A 19098-nucleotide genomic window follows, 5' to 3' on the forward strand; every position below is an offset into this window, starting at 1 on the left:
CCATTTTCCCCCTGACAGCAGTCCGCTCCTCGACACCAGCTACTCTGCTGAGAGCGCAGCTAGCTGACGCAGCAGCAGCAGTTAACGGTGGGGGTCTGCTTAGAAACTGGGTGTGAGTGACTGTTGGTTATTAATATTTACAATGAAGAAATTAAAAATACTTCAATCCTGACGTCCACACTGTGGTCGATGACGGTCTGGCGCGGCGTCGGTGACTGACATGGACGCGAGTGACAACAAGGTACAGTTTATTTCAAATTGGTGTGGGGTTTTTTTGGAGTGCTGCTAACGCTTTAGCCTTTAGAAATTGATAAATAACGTTAGTTTATATCGAGGCCCCAAAAATTCGGATCCTTTTTGCATTGCTCTTAAAGCGATAGTGTAATTCAAATGGCTTCGTTGCGTAAATGAGCTTTTTGGTGTCATTATTCGTACTAAAGCTACAATGAGCTTCGGTGTTTTGTCAAGCGACAGCAATAAAAGCACTCCTCTTATTTGGCTAGGAAGCTAATAGTAAAACGGCTAACGGCATTTAAAGCGTTAAGGGCGATTTTTTTAAGGTAGCACACGGTGTGTTTGTTCTCTATTGTTCCAGCATTTTTGTTTCTGGTCATTTTTTTGTCTTGGGAATATATCTGTGGCAGTACTCCAGTGGTTATGGACAGACTTGCTTAAATGTTAGCACGGCTTGCTAACTAAAGCTAACACCTTTGCTGTTCTTTGAAGGTGCTTGTCATTTTAGTCAGAGCGATAGGTGGGCGGTAGCAGTACTTTTTTTTTTTTAAATTAACTGTGTAATTGTGATCGTAATTTCTTCGAGACTTCAGAAAAAGGTTTCAGTCAGGTGGGTATGTTTGCATGTTTGCTGTTGTCATCGGAGAGGCGGAGAGGAATGTCTGGTTCTTCTGCATGTCTGTCATTCCTCTGACGCTGTTAGCTATGCAGAAAGTTGACTTTTCTGTTCGGAGGCTTTTGTTGCCAGTCTCTCAAAATAACCTGGCATCAAAATCGCTCCCTCCTGGTGATTTTTCTGGATGAGACAGGTCAAATGCGATCCTTTTTTCTAAGAAAATACATGTGACAATGCTGATGATGTTCTTCTCCTTAATTTATGTGTAACATTCTCGCTGTCCACCCTGGTTTCAGCACACAATCGCATGCTGTTTGCCGGTGTTTGACAGCAGCTGGTGTGAGAATAAATGCTTGCACAAACAAAGGCTTGTGAGATCAGTAGCCCCCCAGTCCATCATCCCCAAGGGATGCACATCTGGGTCTGACCTCATTGCCCTTTTTTCAATCACAGCTGACGCATTAACCATCTCAAAAACGAGGTTAAATCAAGCTATGAATTCTGACCAGCTATGTCTTCCTTCACATTGTTAGCTGGATTCTCTACTACTGTTCAAAATGCAAGATTCACCCAGAGTGCACACAAGGCCTCCATATTGTGGCTTGGCTGATAATTAGCTTATCCTGTCGTACTGTCCCTACTTTATCCTCTCAAACTTAATCCTGTAACATCGTCCTGTCAGCCATAGTATGCAACTGCATACATTTAGAACTACTGCTGTAGTTCTCAACTCTGGGGGAAGTATCGTTCTGGTCATGGACATTGCTACCGTTCTCTGGGGGTCTGGGAGTTTCAGAATCTTTCATTTATGGCTGTGTGATCGTCACCAAACTGGCAGAGCAGGCTCCATTTACCATAACGCTCTTTAGATTTAATGAGCTCCATAGGTTACATAAGAAAAGGTGGTAACTACCCACAGACAATAGCAGTGGGAGACAATAGCTGTCTGTGACATCCCCTGGCTGCACTGATACTCCATTCATGCATCCCGACCAGTTTCACAGAAGTGAGGGGCCATCTTTGTACTCTGAACTCTGTCACCTCTCTTCATCTTTTGCAAAATGGCAACTTAGACCACGGTCTCAGAGGTGTGTCCGGCTCTTGTAAACAATAAAGGAAAAACTAATGACGCACAAGAGGGGTAGTTATATTTGGTCCGTAGTGCTTTACTTAATATTTTGCATTTTGTTAATATTAATCAAATGTATTTCAAATCAAGTCTTTTTTGGGGGGCCTCAGGGCATTAGTGTTTTGCTTATTTTTCACCAGGACCTCTTGTTTGTTTATTTCGTCAGACAAGCATTTAAGGAGCATGTAATAAGCTGTAAAGCGTCTTTGGTGACATGATATTAAGTAAAGTTTTTGACTTCTACTTTGAATGCAAATTACTTCTAGACAAATGGCAAAGGAAACATTTTGAGGAGAGTTTGGAACTGAACTTTTAACTTATATTTTGCTTAATTTTTTTTAAATTATTGTAACGTTCAAGGCCTCAAACATTATCTTTGAATGTATGATCGCGATTGCCCTAAAAATAAAAATGAATAGAAATTGCTAGTTAGGTAACACCCATTATAAATGACATAAATGTGTCATAAAAATATTCCAAACTCCTCTTGGCTTCAGTCGACCATATAAACGGCAAGTGTTCTGTGTATGTCTCCCTTCCAGTTGGGTGTTAAGTCATATCTGATCTCAATGAAGTTTTATGTCCTTGTGTTAAGGCCCTCCTGTTTGTTTGTTTTGTTTTTTAGCTCTTTAAGACTGTAAACCAACAGAAACTGTATGAGGAAATGTGTGGCATAGTTTATGATTACTACAAAACACATAACACTGGTCAGTCTGCTGGTAGTCAGTGAATTGCACTTTGTCTCTTTTGGATGTTTGCTGCTATAGTATTAATGTTCCTGGGTATAAATTGTCCCCTGTCAGTGTTGTTTTGCAGTGTTTTTAGAATTAAGGTTGTAAAGTGTTTCCATTAGCTAGAATTTTTTTTAACGTGAGAGCGATAGCTTATCAATCATCACAAACCTGCCCGGGCAGAGAACATAGAAGGGTTTTCATGATTATATTGTTATGACCTGTTGCTTCATTCTACAGCTATCTCAAGTAGGTGTGGGGTTGCAATAACAGTACAATAATGTTATTCATTGCTCTCTTTAGTTACATGTGTGGAAAATGTGATCAGCTGGCTCAGTGACTAGTTAGAATTTGAAAAATAGATCTTAGGTGGAGATATGTTTCCGTCTTCTCATGGAGCCAAATATTGTCTGCCTTTGTTCAGCATCTGTCATTAATCTTTCTTCATTCATCTCTGTGCAGAATGTGAAGCTTTCACCTGAAGTGGAACCGTTCATCCCACAGAAGAAAGGTCTTGACGGATCACTAGTCAGCATGAGTCTTTCTGGCGAGGCAGGTGGAGGAGGGGGCGGAGGCAGTGGAGGGGTGGAAAGTACTCCCATTCCAAGCTACCTCATCACCTGCTACCCTTTTGTCCAGGAGAACCAACCCAACAGGTAGTGTTACTCTCCCAAAATGAGGGGACATTTGGGTATGGTTGAAACCTTTAAGGCTGAAACCCCAACTCTTGTCTCTGAGCTGATGGGACTGGTGGTTCCAGTTCAGGATAATTATGGATTTTTCCAGTGTTGCTAGTGTTGAAATATCGCACCCTGTAGCATTGTGGGAAGTCTGGTGACTTTTGAACTGCATAAGAACAATCTGCTCTCTTCTAAACTGTTCGCCACTACTTCTATTTTTGGAGTAACTCATTTATTCTTTGTCACTAAAGTCATTGAAAAAAACACACATTTCATTCCCAATGTTGTGCTTCACAAAACGAGATGCTGATCAGATCCTTGAAACAATGCGCTGATTCTGAACCATTACATTGCTCTGTAATGTAAGACTGTTTAATTATGAATGGAAACCTCCATAGCTTTAGAGAGTTTATATCGAGGGGTAATCTGTGTTTCCAGTCCCTCTTTCTTTGTCCTGAGTGATCTGTTATATCCTGCGAACATCCGTTCTTTTGTTTCCTTCCCTACAATTTGAATGCAAGGAAATGCCCACTATAGCAGGCTGGCTGTGAAAATGTCAACTGGATCGTTATCACCATTTGTGTATTTTGTGCATGTACCCTCTTACAAACCAGCATTACATATGATAACCTTTCCATTATAGCCCTCTTATTTTGTAGAGGACATATTAATCAGTTGTCCCAGCAGTGCTACATGTTTAAAAAAAAAAACGAAGACACGTTTTAAACACTGGAAACAAATTCCACAAAGTAGAGATGCATTGGTGTATATAAAAAAATTTCAGTATTTGCCGATATTTAGCTAACATGCAATGTTCTGTGGTGTACTGTATGTTGTTGTTTAGTGTGCTCAGGGAAGGGAGTATTGTTCTGTTTAAGTTGTTACAGAAAATTTTTAGCTGGCTTTAGACAGCTTTCCACAAAAACCCTGTGGTGGAGAAGACATGCTTGATTTTCATGGTTGCGTTTAGTTGAAAGGGTGTAATATTGGTAATAATCCAACATGTCATTTTTCTGCTGCTCCACAGGCAACATCCCATGTATAATGGAGGAGAGCTGCGCTGGCAGCAGCCTAATCCTACCCCTGGTGGTCCATACCTGGCCTACCCAATCTTGTCTTCTCCCCAGCCGCCTGTCTCTAATGACTACGCTTACTACCAAATCATGCCTGCGCCATGCCCACCTGTGATGGGCTTCTACCAGCCCTTCCCTGGCACCTATCCAGGTCCAGTACAAGCTGGAGTGGTCAGTCCTGTGTCTGCAGATGTCAGTGAAAGACCCATGGCACTGGGGCCAGCATATGGAATGACCAGTCAGCGGGGGAGAGGCATGGTCCGGTCTAATGTTCTCCCAAAGGTGCAGAAGATCAACAGCTTTATTTGGATTTTGTTCTACTGATGTTATTACACACTAAAACGTTTGCCCCCATTTATCTCTATCAACTTTGTGAGAATGCCCTTTCTTTGTTCTACAGCAACATTTGGGTGTGTGCCAGCCTACAAGAGGTCGTCGGCCTCCAACCAGGAGTGTAGCTGTACAGAAGGAGGTGTGCACCTTAGGGCCGGATGGCAGGACTAAAACCGTAATGTTGGTGGATGCAGCACAGCAGACCGGTACGAATACTGTGGCTATAATTAAAGATATGTTTAATTCCTAGCACTCAGGCTGTATGCAGGATTTATGTAACAATAAACAATGTCAAATAAGAAAGACTTTTAAGTCTGAAGACTGAATAATCTGAGTTCAAATATGACTACGGTCAGTCATGTTCCTTTTTTCCTATCGCTTGAAGGAAGCTGAAGTTGAACACATTCCAGACTTTGTTAGAGTTAATTGCTTTACGTAACAACAAGACTCTTTCCTGTCAGCGAGGAAGTAGGACACAATACCAGTAAGAGCTGGGTCTAGTCCTACAGGTTGATGTTGGTGATGTCTGTGCTTCTAAAAAAAATAAAAACAAAAAAAAGTGGAATGCTGATTTTCTAGTTAGAGAGGTTAACCTTTCGCAGACAAGTATGTCAGCAATATTTCTTTTGCTTGAGTGAGCTAACAAGCCTGTTTAAATAGTTTGACTCCACAGCTGGGATTTTACAACCATATAATAATAAAATGTCACATTGATGGTCGGAGTAAAGTTGACTGAAGTTTTATTACATTTGACGGTCTAAGTTTCCTCTACCTTGTCCTCAGATTTCCCAGGTGAGGTATCAGGGCGTTGTGCTGCCGAGCGAGTAAGTCCTCTGCTGTGGAAAAACCGAACAAAGAGAAGACGGGCTTCCCATCCAGCTGAAAGCTACAACGAGACTGGTGCAAGTGAAGCCGATATAGACAGTGATAGCGGCTACTGTAGCCCCAAACATAACCAGGGAACCGGGGCGATGCAAAGAACAGCAGAGAACGCAGCAGCACCCATGGTATGTTGCCTACTGACAAAGTCCTCCAAAACCAATAAACTTACCTTTGAAATATATATTTTATCAGCAAAGGATATTTTTAACTCTAATCATGTGAAGGATAAAATAAACAAAGCTGTACAGATGTAAGATGGGAAGAGGAAGTTGAATATTTTTAAAGTCACACCGAAAGGTCAGTTACAGTGTCTCTAGCTTTAGTAATGTGATATCTGTCAAAATGTTCTGATGTGTACTTAGAGTGGAACTTAAATGATTGCTTTAGAGCAACACACAGCCTAGAAGCTGCATAAGCCTAAGGACTAATGAGCGAAAGTGATAGGTAGCATGTACATTTTTCATCAGATGTAGCTTAAATTAATTTACAATTTTACAGTAAAGGTGCTGAGGGCACTTTGAATCAGAGGATTTGTTTTTGTTATACTTGGAAAAAGTATAATAAAAGTATAATGTAGTATAAAGTGCCACATTTCCAAATTTCTCTTTTAGTCTATTTTTTCTTTTTCATGTTTGCTATTATAGTTATAATAGAGCCAATTTAAGTACATAGCAGAGCTAACACCAATGAGGGAGCTGTACTAAAGTCTTTAAATTTATTTGCCCACGTAGTGAAACACACAAATGGCTCAGCTTTTTTTTGTCCTTTTGTCTGTGTGTGTTATAGGGAGTAGAGGCTGGTGTAATGACTGGTAAGTGTGGTCTAAGATATTTTCTGAGCTCAATTTCACTTTGTGTTTTATTCTGATATCTATTACGTATCCTGTAGTTATTGTATTAAAAAGGATGGAGGTGCTCCTTTTGTATGAGAAATACTTCCCCCCCCCCCTTTATATTTACTAGCAGGTACCTGGGTAAATGTAGCATCTCAGGCTACCTCAAAGTCCTGGGTGGACAGAAACGGTCAGTTTCACAGAGCAGATCAGAGGAAGAATCCCGAGCAGAGAAACTTCTCACAGGTAAAATAGATCCCAGTGGAGCAGAGACAGACTTGTTCAGCATAATGTACTTTAAAGAGAAATAATTGTCATGTTTCAAAATTACATAAATCATTAGCATTCTTCTTTTTGTTGTTGCCATTTTTAGATGCCTTGAAATACTGAGTCAGCTATATGTGTGAATTTGTTTATTTTGCTATTTTTGCTCTGGCCTCCTTTCCCAACAAGTTCCCCTCCTTTGATACTAGCTACACAAATAGACCGGGGTTGAGAAACTTGTTGAATATCAGTGGTACCCTGTCTGACTGGTGTGTTCACTCTCTGTTTCTGCCTTTCAGGATTACCACAGTGGGTGTCAAGGGCGTATGCCACTCAACCAGTCGGAACAAAGACATCCGCCAGTAGCAGTCACAGGCACAGACCTCACTCCAGAGCCCCTCTACTTTGAGGTGAGCGAGTGTTATCTGTGAATATCTCAGTACTGTTACCATGACATGTCTTTTTTTTTTTAGAGAATTTGAATTTTGTGCCAAATGGATTTCTGTGGATTTGCTAGGATGAAGATGAGTTTCCAGATCTTGCTTCTGGTGGGGCCGCTCAGCGCAGCAACAAACCAGAATCAACTCCAGCTCAGACACATACGCAACCTAAGCTGCCCAAAAACCTGGTAAGGCAAAACCCCTTTTGAACACAGTTCTCTGTGCCATCATTTGAATATAAGGGCTGTGTATGTGTCCTTCTTATATAGGGAGTGCAGAATTATTAGGCAAATGAGTATTTTGTCCACATCATCCTCTTCATGCATGTTGTCTTACTCCAAGCTGTATAGGCTCGAAAGCCTACTACCAATTAAGCATATTAGGTGATGTGCAACTCTGTAATGAGAAGGGGTGTGGTCTAATGACATCAACACCTTATATCAGGTGTGCATAATTATTAGGCAACGTCCTTTCCTTTGGCAAAATGGGTCAAAAGAAGGACTTGACAGGCTCAGAAAAGTCAAAAATAGTGAGATATCTTGCAGAGGGATGCAGCAGTCTCAAAATTGCAAAGCTTCTGAAGCGTGATCATCGAACAATCAAGCGTTTCATTCAAAATAGTCAACAGGGTCGCAAGAAGCGTGTGGAAAAACCAAGGCGCAAAATAACTGCCCATGAACTGAGAAAAGTCAAGCGTGCAGCTGCCAAGATGCCACTTGCCACCAGTTTGGCCATATTTCAGAGCTGCAACATCACTGGAGTGCCCAAAAGCACAAGGTGTGCAATACTCAGAGACATGGCCAAGGTAAGAAAGGCTGAAAGACGACCACCACTGAACAAGACACACAAGCTGAAACGTCAAGACTGGGCCAAGAAATATCTCAAGACTGGTTTTTCTAAGGTTTTATGGACTGATGAAATGAGAGTGAGTCTTGATGGGCCCGTGGCTGGATCGGTAAAGGGCAGAGAGCTCCAGTCCGACTCAGACGCCAGCAAGGTGGAGGTGGAGTACTGGTTTGGGCTGGTATCATCAAAGATGAGCTTGTGCGGCCTTTTCGGGTTGAGGATGGAGTCAAGCTCAACTCCCAGTCCTACTGCCAGTTTCTGGAAGACACCTTCTTCAAGCAGTGGTACAGGAAGAAGTCTGCATCCTTCAAGAAAAACATGATTTTCATGCAGGACAATGCTCCATCACACGCGTCCAAGTACTCCACAGCGTGGCTGGCAAGAAAGGGTATAAAAGAAGAAAAACTAATGACATGGCCACCTTGTTCACCTGATCTGAACCCCATTGAGAACCTGTGGTCCATCATCAAATGTGAGACTTACAAGGAGGGAAAACAGTACACCTCTCTGAACAGTGTCTGGGAGGCTGTGGTTGCTGCTGCACGCAATGTTGATGGTGAACAGATCAAAACACTGACAGAATCCATGGATGGCAGGCTTTTGAGTGTCCTTGCAAAGAAAGGTGGCTATATTGGTCGCTGATTTGTTTTGTTTTGTTTTTGAATGTCAGAAATATGTATTTGTGAATGTGGAGATGTTATATTGGTTTCACTGGTAAAAATAAATAATTGAAATGGGTATATATTTGTTTTTTGTTAAGTTGTCTAATAATTATGCACAGTAATAGTCACCTGCACACACAGATATCCCCCTAAAATAGCTAAAACTAAAAACAAACTAAAAACTACTTCCAAAAACATTCAGCTTTGATATCAATGAGTTTTTTGGGTTCATTGAGAACATGGTTGTTGTTCAATAATAAAATTATTCCTCAAAAATACAACTTGCCTAATAATTCTGCACTCCCTGTATCAGGCAGTGATACCATCCCTGACATAAAACATGAACAGATGTGCCATTCTATTTTTTCTACATTAATAGTTAAATGTGATTTATATAAGCAATTTATTTTATTTTTTATTTAAAAAAAAATAGGAAATGCAAACGTTTTGATATAATGGCTAACTATTACTTCATACTTTGTGTATATAGCAAAGTGTCCAGCAAGATTTCTTTATCTAACTAGTGTCAGTGCACATCACCTCCTTAAATAAGTACAAACATTTGGAGTGTATCCTCCTACTCACCATCACTCAGTTGTGACACAATTATGTCTTTCAGTGTGTAAATGTAGTTGATAATTGAAGTTGTACATGATTGAGGGGAAATTGAGAGTGCAGTTAAGATGTACCAAATCACACACAGGATGGAAAAATTGTTTTCTGACAGCTGGATATTTTGTTGTTGTTGTCCCCTGATGGTTGTGTATCAATGCAGCCAAATCACCAAATATTGTATTGGGAAATCTTTGCATCTTTGCTAATGTGTGCATCTACTTTCATAACAGCTGGAAAATCTGCCAGAAAACTCCCCTATCAACATTGTACAGACACCCATCCCCATCACCACTTCTGTTCCCAAGAGGGCCAAAAGCCAGAGGAAAAAGGCTCTTGCTGCTGCCTTGGCCACTGCACAGGAATATTCTGAAATCAGCATGGAGCAGAAGAAACTACAGGTATGAACTCTGCTTATGTTCCCTGGGCTGGAACAGGCTGGAACTCACCACTTCATGGCCTTAAAATATTATATTATTATTTTTAGCACACAAACCTGGTATTCTTCAGTTGTAATTAACCTTTTAAAAATTCTATGTACTTTTTGTCTCTTGTCATCTGACAGGAAGCTTTTATCAAAGCAGCAGGGAAAAAGAGCAAAACCTCTGTGGAGCTTGACCTGGGAGACATGCTGGCAGCTTTGGAGAAGCAACAGCAGGCTATGAAAGCCAGGCAACTCACCAATACCAAGCCACTGTCTTTTACAGGTATCGGGAAAGTTAATCATATGTTAAAAAGTGGCTTAAAACCTACAATACAAATTGGAAATAAGGATTTAAGCTAAATCTATCAAAAGTAAGCTCTTTACTTTGAGGCTTGTAGTAGGTTGTGCTCTGTAGATTTATAGTGATTGTTGCCTAATGCTGCAGAATTTGTGTTGCTGGCTTGGTAACGGTAACTGACTGTTACCTCTGTGTCCAGACAAACCAGGGCTGCACAACTATGGCCAAAATTATATTTACAATTATTTTGTTCAAGAGCATCTCTTAGAAGAAAAAAAAAAAAAAAACCTTTCAGAATGAAGTCAGGACACTGCTTTCACCATTACAGTGTATTCCTGTTGATCTTTCTAAATGAATCTTAGCAGGAAAGTAAGATGAACTCTTTCATTCCATTAATTATACCCACACGATGGATGTGAACATATGCAGCAAAGCATTCAACAGCTATGAGATCCCTTTTATATCCTGTGACGTTTTGCATACAGCATGGGTTTTGCTACTTTGAAAAAACTAACTGCACGAGAGGAAACGTTTTTCCTAAAGCATTTGTAACTGTTCTTAGTGGACATGGATCTTTGGCATTAATTCTACTGCAGTTTGTCGTGTGTTTTCAGGCAGCTTGCAGGATAAATCTGAAGTACTCCATTTAACAACTATGTAGCAACTGGCTGCTTTGAGTTACAAGCTCTTTGCCTTCTGCTGTGCATAAAGTGCAGGAAACTTCAAGCTGCACACAGTGGGGAGCAGCTGTGATTGGCATGTGGTCGAAGTTAGGCAGCACTTAATTTGCTTTGCATTTTTTTAATTGGCAGAACATGGAATTTAAATGTTGCCCACCTGCTCATGTTCATGTAATTGCAGGAAGCAAAAATCGTGATCAAGATAAAAATTTGATTTGTCATGCAGCCTTGAACCAAACATCACGACCCCTATGTTCACACACATCTACATATACTTAGATTTCATTCTCTTTGTCTGCAGTTGGAACAACTACTCCCTTCCACAGCTCAGGCTTTACCAGTGTGCCATCTATGTTGAGGGGTCATCAGCAGTCGCACTCGACCCCGCAAAATCCCTTGGACTCCACTGCACCTCGTATAAAGAGAGGGAAGGAGAGAGAGATCCCCAAAGTCAAACGACCAACAGCCCTCAAGAAGGTTAATAATTTAAGAAAGTATATTAAAATTCTCTTTAAGTACCTTTGTGTTAGACATTATTTTTTCTCTTTGTTTATGTAGATTATTTTGAAGGAACGTGAGGGGAAGAAAGGGAAGCCATGTGCAGAACAAGAGTCATCAAGTCATGACGAACATGGGGATGAGTGTCTACATTTTACTGATGATCTTACACAAGAGCCTGCTTCTCAGGAAGGTCAGTGTCATTACCAAGAAGTGAAGTAATTCAGTACCCACGCTTTTCTTTTTTAATCCGTTATAAAGTTCCTCATTCTTATTTGTGGTCTGTTTTTTGTGATCCAGAAAATGGTCTGAGTGTGCCCAGTGATACATCCCTTTCCCCAGCCAGTCAGAACTCTCCTTACAGCATCACCCCAGTGTCCCAAGGTTCTCCTGCCAGCTCGGGTATCGGAAGTCCCATGGCTTCAAATGCCATCACAAAGATCCACAGCCGACGTTTCAGAGAGTAAGTGCTCACTATTACCCCGCGTGAACTGAAAAACTGTGACTATCGAATGGGGCAGACCTTTAGTAAGGAATGTCTGCAAAAACCCAGTGTGGTAACAAAACTGGTTAGTAAAGCAAATACTTGCCCCACTCAAAAATCACAGAGCCTCTGCTTGTAAGACGCATACTCTGAATGTTATCGGGTGTTTTTAAGGGCGGATCTGTACAATAAAGAATTGTAGAGTATGGCACAGATGCCGAGCGCATTGTCCTCTCTCTGCAAAAATGTATGCCAGCAGTCACAAATACAGCATTGTCCCCCTCTGGCCCCTGATGTGGGCCTATTGTGCCAACCCACTCGTCTAGAACAGATTTAGCTTTTAAGTCTTCAAAAGGCCTCTGTAGCCACACTCCTCCTCTCAGCTATGACCCCCAGGACACTTGTTCCCCAGACCACACCAGTAGAACTTCCAGTAGCAAAGTATAGTAGCATAAGCATTATGAACAAAGAGGCAAACAAAGCTGTCATGAAGAGCTGCATAAACTTTGAAAGTCATTTAAAGCCTTGTAGGACATAAGTCAGTCCCAAGTAGATATCTCCTAGTCCTTTTTTGTTAGCCATAAGACACTCTTCAATTAACTGTTACAATTAAAAGAATGTTTAGCATTTTATTGTCATTTTCATTTTCTTTCTTTCTCCCTCCCTCTTCTGCAGGTACTGTAACCAAGTGCTGAGCAAAGAGATCGATGAGAGCGTGACTTTGCTGCTACAGGAACTGGTTCGCTTCCAGGAGCGAGTCTACCAGAAGGATCCGACCAAGGCTAAATCCAAGCGTCGCCTGGTCATGGGTCTCAGAGAGGTCACCAAGCACATGAAGCTTCATAAGATTAAGTGTGTCATCATCTCTCCCAACTGTGAGAAGATTCAGGCCAAAGGTGATTATTGCAGTACTACCTCCAGCATCAAGCCATATTGGGTCATATTGTCTAAGGTCTGACCAGCTGAGCTGCCAATAGGTTTGAGTTCATATGATTATTTGTTAATATATTTATGTTGCAATTAGAAATCAGTCACATGTTGCAGCTAACAGAGAAATGTCTGTTTTTAAGGACCATTACAGCAGTTTTCATATTTTAGCTCTCCAGCCTGTTTTAATTCACTGTTTGTGGCCTAATAGTCATTTTCAGGAACAAAAAAAAAAAAAAATGATAAAAAAAAAGCTAAATAAAAAAACTATACTACTTATTTAGCACTAAACAGCTCACACACTGAGCAATGACGAAGCTCAACCAAAAATGGATTCAAGAAGGGGAATGCAGTACCTGTGTTTGCTAGGCCAATGTGGTTATTTTGTTGCCACGAGATATTAGAGGTACTATTGCATTACCACAAGTAATGTGGTAATGTGTGACCAGAATCAGAATCAGAATCAGAATACTTTATTGATCCCTGGGGGAAATTATTTTTTGTTACAGTGCTCCATTTTAAACCAACATTAAGACAAGACAGACAATACGCTAACTAAGAATAGTACAATATATACATATATATACATACATACATAAGTCACTTATAAATAAATATTTGGAAAAGAAACATGTGTAGTTGTAGCAGCAAACAGTGTGTTAAGTGGATGCGTTGTACAGGGAGATGGCCACAGGCAGGAATGATTTCCTGTGTCGTTCAGTGGTGCTTTTCGGTAATCTCAGTCTCTCACTGAACGAGCTCCTGTGACTGACCAACATGTCATGGAGTGGGTGGGAGGTGTTATCCAACATTGTCTTTATCTTGGACAGCATCCGCCTCTCCGACACCACCTTGAGGGAGTCCAGCTCCAATGCACATAGCCACATGTTAGTAATGCATGGCCACAAGATATGTCATTTCCTGCTGGCCATACTGGGCAAGCTCTGCAGTTATTATTATATGAAAGCCGGTTTATCTGCTTTAGATTAATTAGATTTTTTGAGATCTAATTAGGGCAGGTTACCATCACTGATTTCTACAACTAATTCAATTCTGATTCACAAGGTCTCGATTTCATTTTATTCTATTCGATTTTGACTCGGACAGTCAGAAAAATCAGAATTATGAGCATTTGTCTTGGACTTGTACTATCTAAACCTTGTAAATTAAAAATATTTAATTCCAAATTATTTGACTATTTCTTTGCAATTAGATCGTTTACACTGAGTTTGTATGTACAAAAGCAGAGCTGACACTTGTTAGACTTAATCAGAGGTGCAAGCATCACAGCAGATGCCTTTGTGTCAGAGTAATTGAGGATAAAACCAAAAAATATGAAGGAGATTTTCCTGGCCAGGCTTTTTATAGCAGATAAGCACCTTGAAAATATTCTGCAGTAGATCAAAAACGGAAGGAAGTGAAGCAGAGCAAAGTTACAGAGGTTTTATTAGAGACACAGCAAAGTGCTTTGTGATTTGGCATAATTTGTAAAAGTTTACATTTCTTCAGTACTGAACAGCAGAAATTAGGCTTTCTTGTCGGGGAGGAAAAAACAAAAACCCAACACTGAACACAAAAGTAGACTTGACCATAAAAAGCAAACAGATCTTTGATGGGAATCTGGTCTTGAAGTCAAGTGAGAGAGAGGAGGAAGTGTGATTGTTATCATGGTGGAAGTAAAATGGCAAAAGTAAGAGGGAATACATGACAATGTTTTTCAAACATGACGCGTAGTTTTTGTTTTCTTCTGCTGCTGGATCAGTGAATTTTGGTCAGAGAGTAACAAAACGTGCAGTTTGGGAATCTGTGAGATATCGTCTTTCACCACCCGACGGCATGTCCGCGTATGTGCCGTTGTGTGACCGGGGGAGTCTGCGCTTTGTGTATACGTTTTTGCGCAGAGTCTGTTTACCTGCTCTTTAATTGTTTGCTGTTTTAGCTATCTGGCGGTTGTTGAAATTGTTTTGTGAGCTTTAAAGATTAACCCGTGATCGTCACTGTGGGAGCTCCAAATGGGGGGGGGGGGGGGGTGTGTGTGTGTGTGTGTGTGTGTGTGTGTGTGTGTGTGTGTGTGTTGGTTTTTTGTTTTGTTTAGTTTTCTCTTCTTCCCGAGTGTGATACATTTGAGTCACTGATTGTTTTTCTGTGCTGCAGGTGGTTTGGATGAAGCTTTATACAATGTAATTGCGATGGCCAGGGAGCAGGAGATCCCGTTTGTGTTCGCCTTGGGCAGAAAAGCTCTCGGACGCTGTGTCAACAAGCTGGTGCCCGTTAGTGTTGTGGGCATTTTCAACTATTCTGGAGCTGAGGTAGGACACTCATGTCATTTTAAACCTTTATCCACATAATCTGCCCAAGTTGGTGATGATGATGAGCTCTCTGTATCTTTTTGTTTGTTTGTTTGTTTGTTTGTTGTTTTTTTTAAATGCCTTTCTCAGGGACTCTTCAACCATTTAGTTTCTTTAACCGAAGAGGCTAGGAAGGCCTACAAGGACATGGTGTCCGCTCTGGAGCAGGAGCAGGCTGAGGAGGCTCTGAAGAATGACAAGAAGGTCCCTCATCACATGGGGCATTCCCGCAACCACTCTGCTGCTTCAGCCATCTCCTTTTGCTCCATCTTCTCTGAGCCCATCTCAGAGGTTAATGAAAAGGAATATGGTAAGCCCTGTTTCTGTTTCTTTACTATTTGTTTTATGTTATCAGTGTTATCAAAGAACCTCTTTGGCAGTAGTAGCTGGTTGGAGTAGAGTTCTGTTTATCTAAATGTACAGTATATTAGTTGTTACAAACCTAGGTTTAAAGGTCGAACAGAATTTTCTGTGGATAAATCCTGGGGATGGTGAGATAATTAATGGGGAAACAAGGTAGGCAACACTAAGGTTTAGAGAAATATGGTTGTTTTCTTCGACTTTTCATTAATTTAGACTTTTTTTCCTGAATAAAATTCAGATAGTTCTATTTGGAAGTATTAACAACTCAAACATGTGAAAGGTTGGGGACCACTGGTGTAATGTTTTTAAGCTATTGTGTAGTGTGTAGTTTATTGAGTTACTTTCCTCACCTGTAATGTTGGTGATCTGAGAAAATGGACCGTGTGGTTGTATTTTTCCTTCAGAGACCAATTGGAGGAGCATGATGGAGACTTCTGATGCCCCAGAGCCTGTAGACAGCGAGCTGAGTCGCCCTTCACCCTTAACAGGCACCCAGAGAGACAGTCAGGCCCCGCCAGTTACCAACAACACCGCCCCTCTTGGCGCTACCGTTCCCCAGCCCAGGGCTCCGGCTCCAGAGAGAGATGAGGTCCGAGCTGACGACAGGCTGGAGCTGGCCTCTCAGCAGAGCACAGAGACAGGCTCGTTGGATGGAAGCTGCAGGGGGCCACTGAACTCATCCATCACTTCCACCACTTCCACCCTGGTTCCTGGGATGTTGGAGGAGGCTGAGGAAGAGGAGGATGAGGAGGAGGACTACACTCCTGAACCCATTTCTGTAGAAGTGCCCACTCTGAGCAGCCGCATTGAATCCTGGGTGTCCAAGACCCTGGAAAACCTCCAGCTGGGAAAGAGCCAAGAAAGTACTGAAGAGGAGGAGGAAGAGGATGGAGAAGAGAGGGTACAGAGTGAGGATGATGAGGACCTTGATTCAGCAGAGATCACAAAGACAAAGATGGAAGGCAAAGAACAAGCGGAGGCTAAAAAGCCCACTGGTTGAAATCACTTACACACGTACATTCCCTCCTTCTCACACATCCCTCTTCACAGCAACCAGCAGCCCTCCTCCTTTGTGTCTAGCCCCTGACACAAGTCATAATCTCAGGTATCCACCCAGCTGACCAATGCTCTCTCTCTCACACACACACACACACACACACACACACACACACACACACACACACACACACACACACACACACACACACATTACAGAGAAACTGACCAACGTAAAACCACACAGAGTCACAGACCAAACAGCTAACAAAGTCTGAGGGTTATAGATTCACACCAAAACTCATCTGATGATTTTAAAAGGATGCCCTCTTTATTTTTCTTTTCATTTTTTTTTTTTTTTTGGCCCCATAACCTGCAACACTTGAATATAGGGTGGAGCGTTCCCTCCTCCACAGCTGAACTCTTTCAGAGTCAGGAACATTTGTGGGAGCGAGCGATGAGCGCTCAGTGACGTTGAGCTGGTGTCTGCAGCTCACAGAGGAGGAAGGTTGGAACCTTTCAACTCACATCTTAACTTTATTCAGAGCTCGGAGGGTTTTCAGCTCTGCAAGTATTTGTGTGTTTGCGTGTGCGCTTTGGAGGCACAGTTTGCATTTATTTTGCTCTGTCCTTTGGCTTTAGCTATGTAAATAATGTGTGTGTTTGTGTGTTTAATTTCACCTCGCTGCTCCAGGAGGAAAAGAAAGAGAGAGGGCATTTCTTTATAACTGCTTAGTTGGCAATTAGCTTTCATCACCGAATATTACAGTGTCAGGGGTTCTGTCTTTGTACCAAAACCTCTCCCGCGCATCAGTTGTCTGTGTTTTTTAATGTTTAAATAAATAAGTGTCTCATTCTGTATTCAGATGATTTAAATTACTTAACTTCTAAGAAGCAAATCAAGCTTTGTGAATATAACCTTGTCTAGGTGGTTCTACTACAATATGTAATGTTTTGTCATATTGATCTTGCCTATTGTCAAATTATTTGGGGTTTGTTTTCCTCTGAATGGAGTCCTAGTTCCTAGATGCTGTCCATGCTTCATAAAAAAAACAAAACAAAGAAAAATGCTCCTGTTTTTTTTCCACTCACTCGTGTTCTCTGATGGCGGGGCTCTCAAGCCGTCTCTTACCAAGGTTCCCAGCATCATTATCATCAACACTGAGATCTTTAATCAATCCCGAAAGTACATTTTCCCTAGTAAATTATGAGACACAACTTGGTTGTTACTTTCTCAATAGTAAAGCACTGAGCCTGTGTGTGTAGTTTACAGCTTCATGAAATAATTGGGAAACTGGATGCTGGAAGACAAACGTGTGAACTAAAGAAATTTGTCTTTGCCCCCCCCCCCCCCCTTCAAACAACATTTGATTAAAACTAAAATCCTCAGTGCTTCACTACCGCTAGTTAAATAAGTCATCACCAAGTCATGCACATGCCTTTGTAAATATAATTGTACAAAGGAGATTTTGATTTTGCATTGTATTAAAAAATACAATCATCCTGTTCTTCAAGCCATTTGGTGGGTTAAACATTGTAATAGTTGGAATCCAATTAGATAAAAGTATTCGATCGTGAATCATGGAGAGGTGTTGGCCCGTCGACAGTGATGCAGTACGTCAGGCTGTATGCAATGTGGAGATGGGACGCGACGGTGTACTGAATATCATACTTGGGATTTTGAAAGTATTTCTAGTTTGATTCAAGGTACGCTGTGTAGGCATATTTTTGGTATGACTTCCATCAAAGTGTTTAAAGTATGTTATTTGACAGCAAATGTGTTTTTTGCACTATGTAAATACAGTACTGGTAAAGGTCTTGTAACTAATGTGAACAAAGAAAAAAAATGGTTCAATGAAGTACTTTTTTCAGCGTGTTTCTCATCTTTACATGGATATTTAAGATGGTCTCCTTAAGACTGTACATCATTAACAGCATTGTTAGAGGCTGTTTCTCATTACCCTGTTGTCACTCTTAACCTATGGACTGATGATTAACATCATTAAAATGTTGTTTAAGAAAATCTTCTGACTGGTGCCTCATCTTCTCTCCTTTGTTAACCTAATTTGGGTTTATTTATAAAGAGCCAAATGTGTGTTCTTTCATAAACACATGCAGCCTGAAGATCCCCACAAAGAAAGAAAAATGATCACAATAACAAGGTTAAAAGAACCAAACACTAAGTTTTAAACCAATAAAAGATGAAAAAGTCTAGAAATTAGATTAGTTAAAAGTTCAAATGAATGCCAAATGAATCAAAAAACACTGCACAAGAGCTGAAAAGGAACAACAGAATTAATCCGCTATGAGTTTCATAATAAAACTGATTTTGCTCTTGTGGTCGTAAAGGGATGGACATGTTAGCTGCTGCTGCTGCTTCAGGATTCAATATGTTGTGCATTCAGAGATGCTCTTCTGCTTACCTTGGTTGTAATGAGTAGTAATTTGAATTTTTCTCAGCCCAAAGCAGTCTGGCCATTCTCCTCTGACATAAGTATTTTCTCCCACTGAACTGCCGTTCGCTGGGTATTTCCCCTAGAAAACAAAGTATTCTGATTCTGATTTTCTCTTTTTAAGATCATTCTCTCCAAACCCTAGAGCTACACTGATTTGCTGCAGCGTGGTGGTTGCCGTAAATGTGCAGTTGAACAGAGCTACCAAACAAAGCAGCTCCAAGTTTATAGTTAACAGACCAGCTGATTACTGAAAAAAGTGGTAGCAACATCATATAGATTGTAGTTTTAAT

At 41.0% G+C, this 19098-nt stretch overlaps 1 protein-coding gene across 2 annotated transcripts; it reads left to right on the forward strand.

Annotated features, from left to right (window-relative positions):
- Nucleotides 1-6: 6 nt before the first annotated feature.
- secisbp2l (SECIS binding protein 2-like) lies at nt 7-16529 on the forward strand. 2 transcript variants are annotated; one of them, XM_080885071.1, is made up of 18 exons: nt 7-241; nt 3173-3366; nt 4418-4745; nt 4864-5002; nt 5580-5803; nt 6465-6489; nt 6641-6756; nt 7074-7184; nt 7292-7402; nt 9568-9735; nt 9900-10041; nt 11038-11213; nt 11295-11427; nt 11535-11697; nt 12394-12614; nt 14800-14954; nt 15084-15303; nt 15761-16529. In XM_080885071.1, exons 1-18 carry the CDS (start codon nt 221-223, stop codon nt 16354-16356), a joined length of 3243 nt encoding a protein of 1080 aa, XP_080741197.1. In that variant the 5' UTR covers nt 7-220; the 3' UTR covers nt 16357-16529. The 2 variants fall into 2 exon arrangements, with proteins under 2 accessions (XP_080741197.1, XP_080741198.1); XM_080885072.1 differs by having other exon boundaries at nt 6644-6756.
- The last annotated feature ends 2569 nt before the right edge of the window (nt 16530-19098 follow it).

The sequence above is a fragment of the Rhamphochromis sp. 'chilingali' genome, assembly GCF_963969265.1.
Source record: "Rhamphochromis sp. 'chilingali' genome assembly, chromosome: 6".
Lineage (NCBI taxonomy): Eukaryota > Metazoa > Chordata > Actinopteri > Cichliformes > Cichlidae > Rhamphochromis > Rhamphochromis sp. 'chilingali'.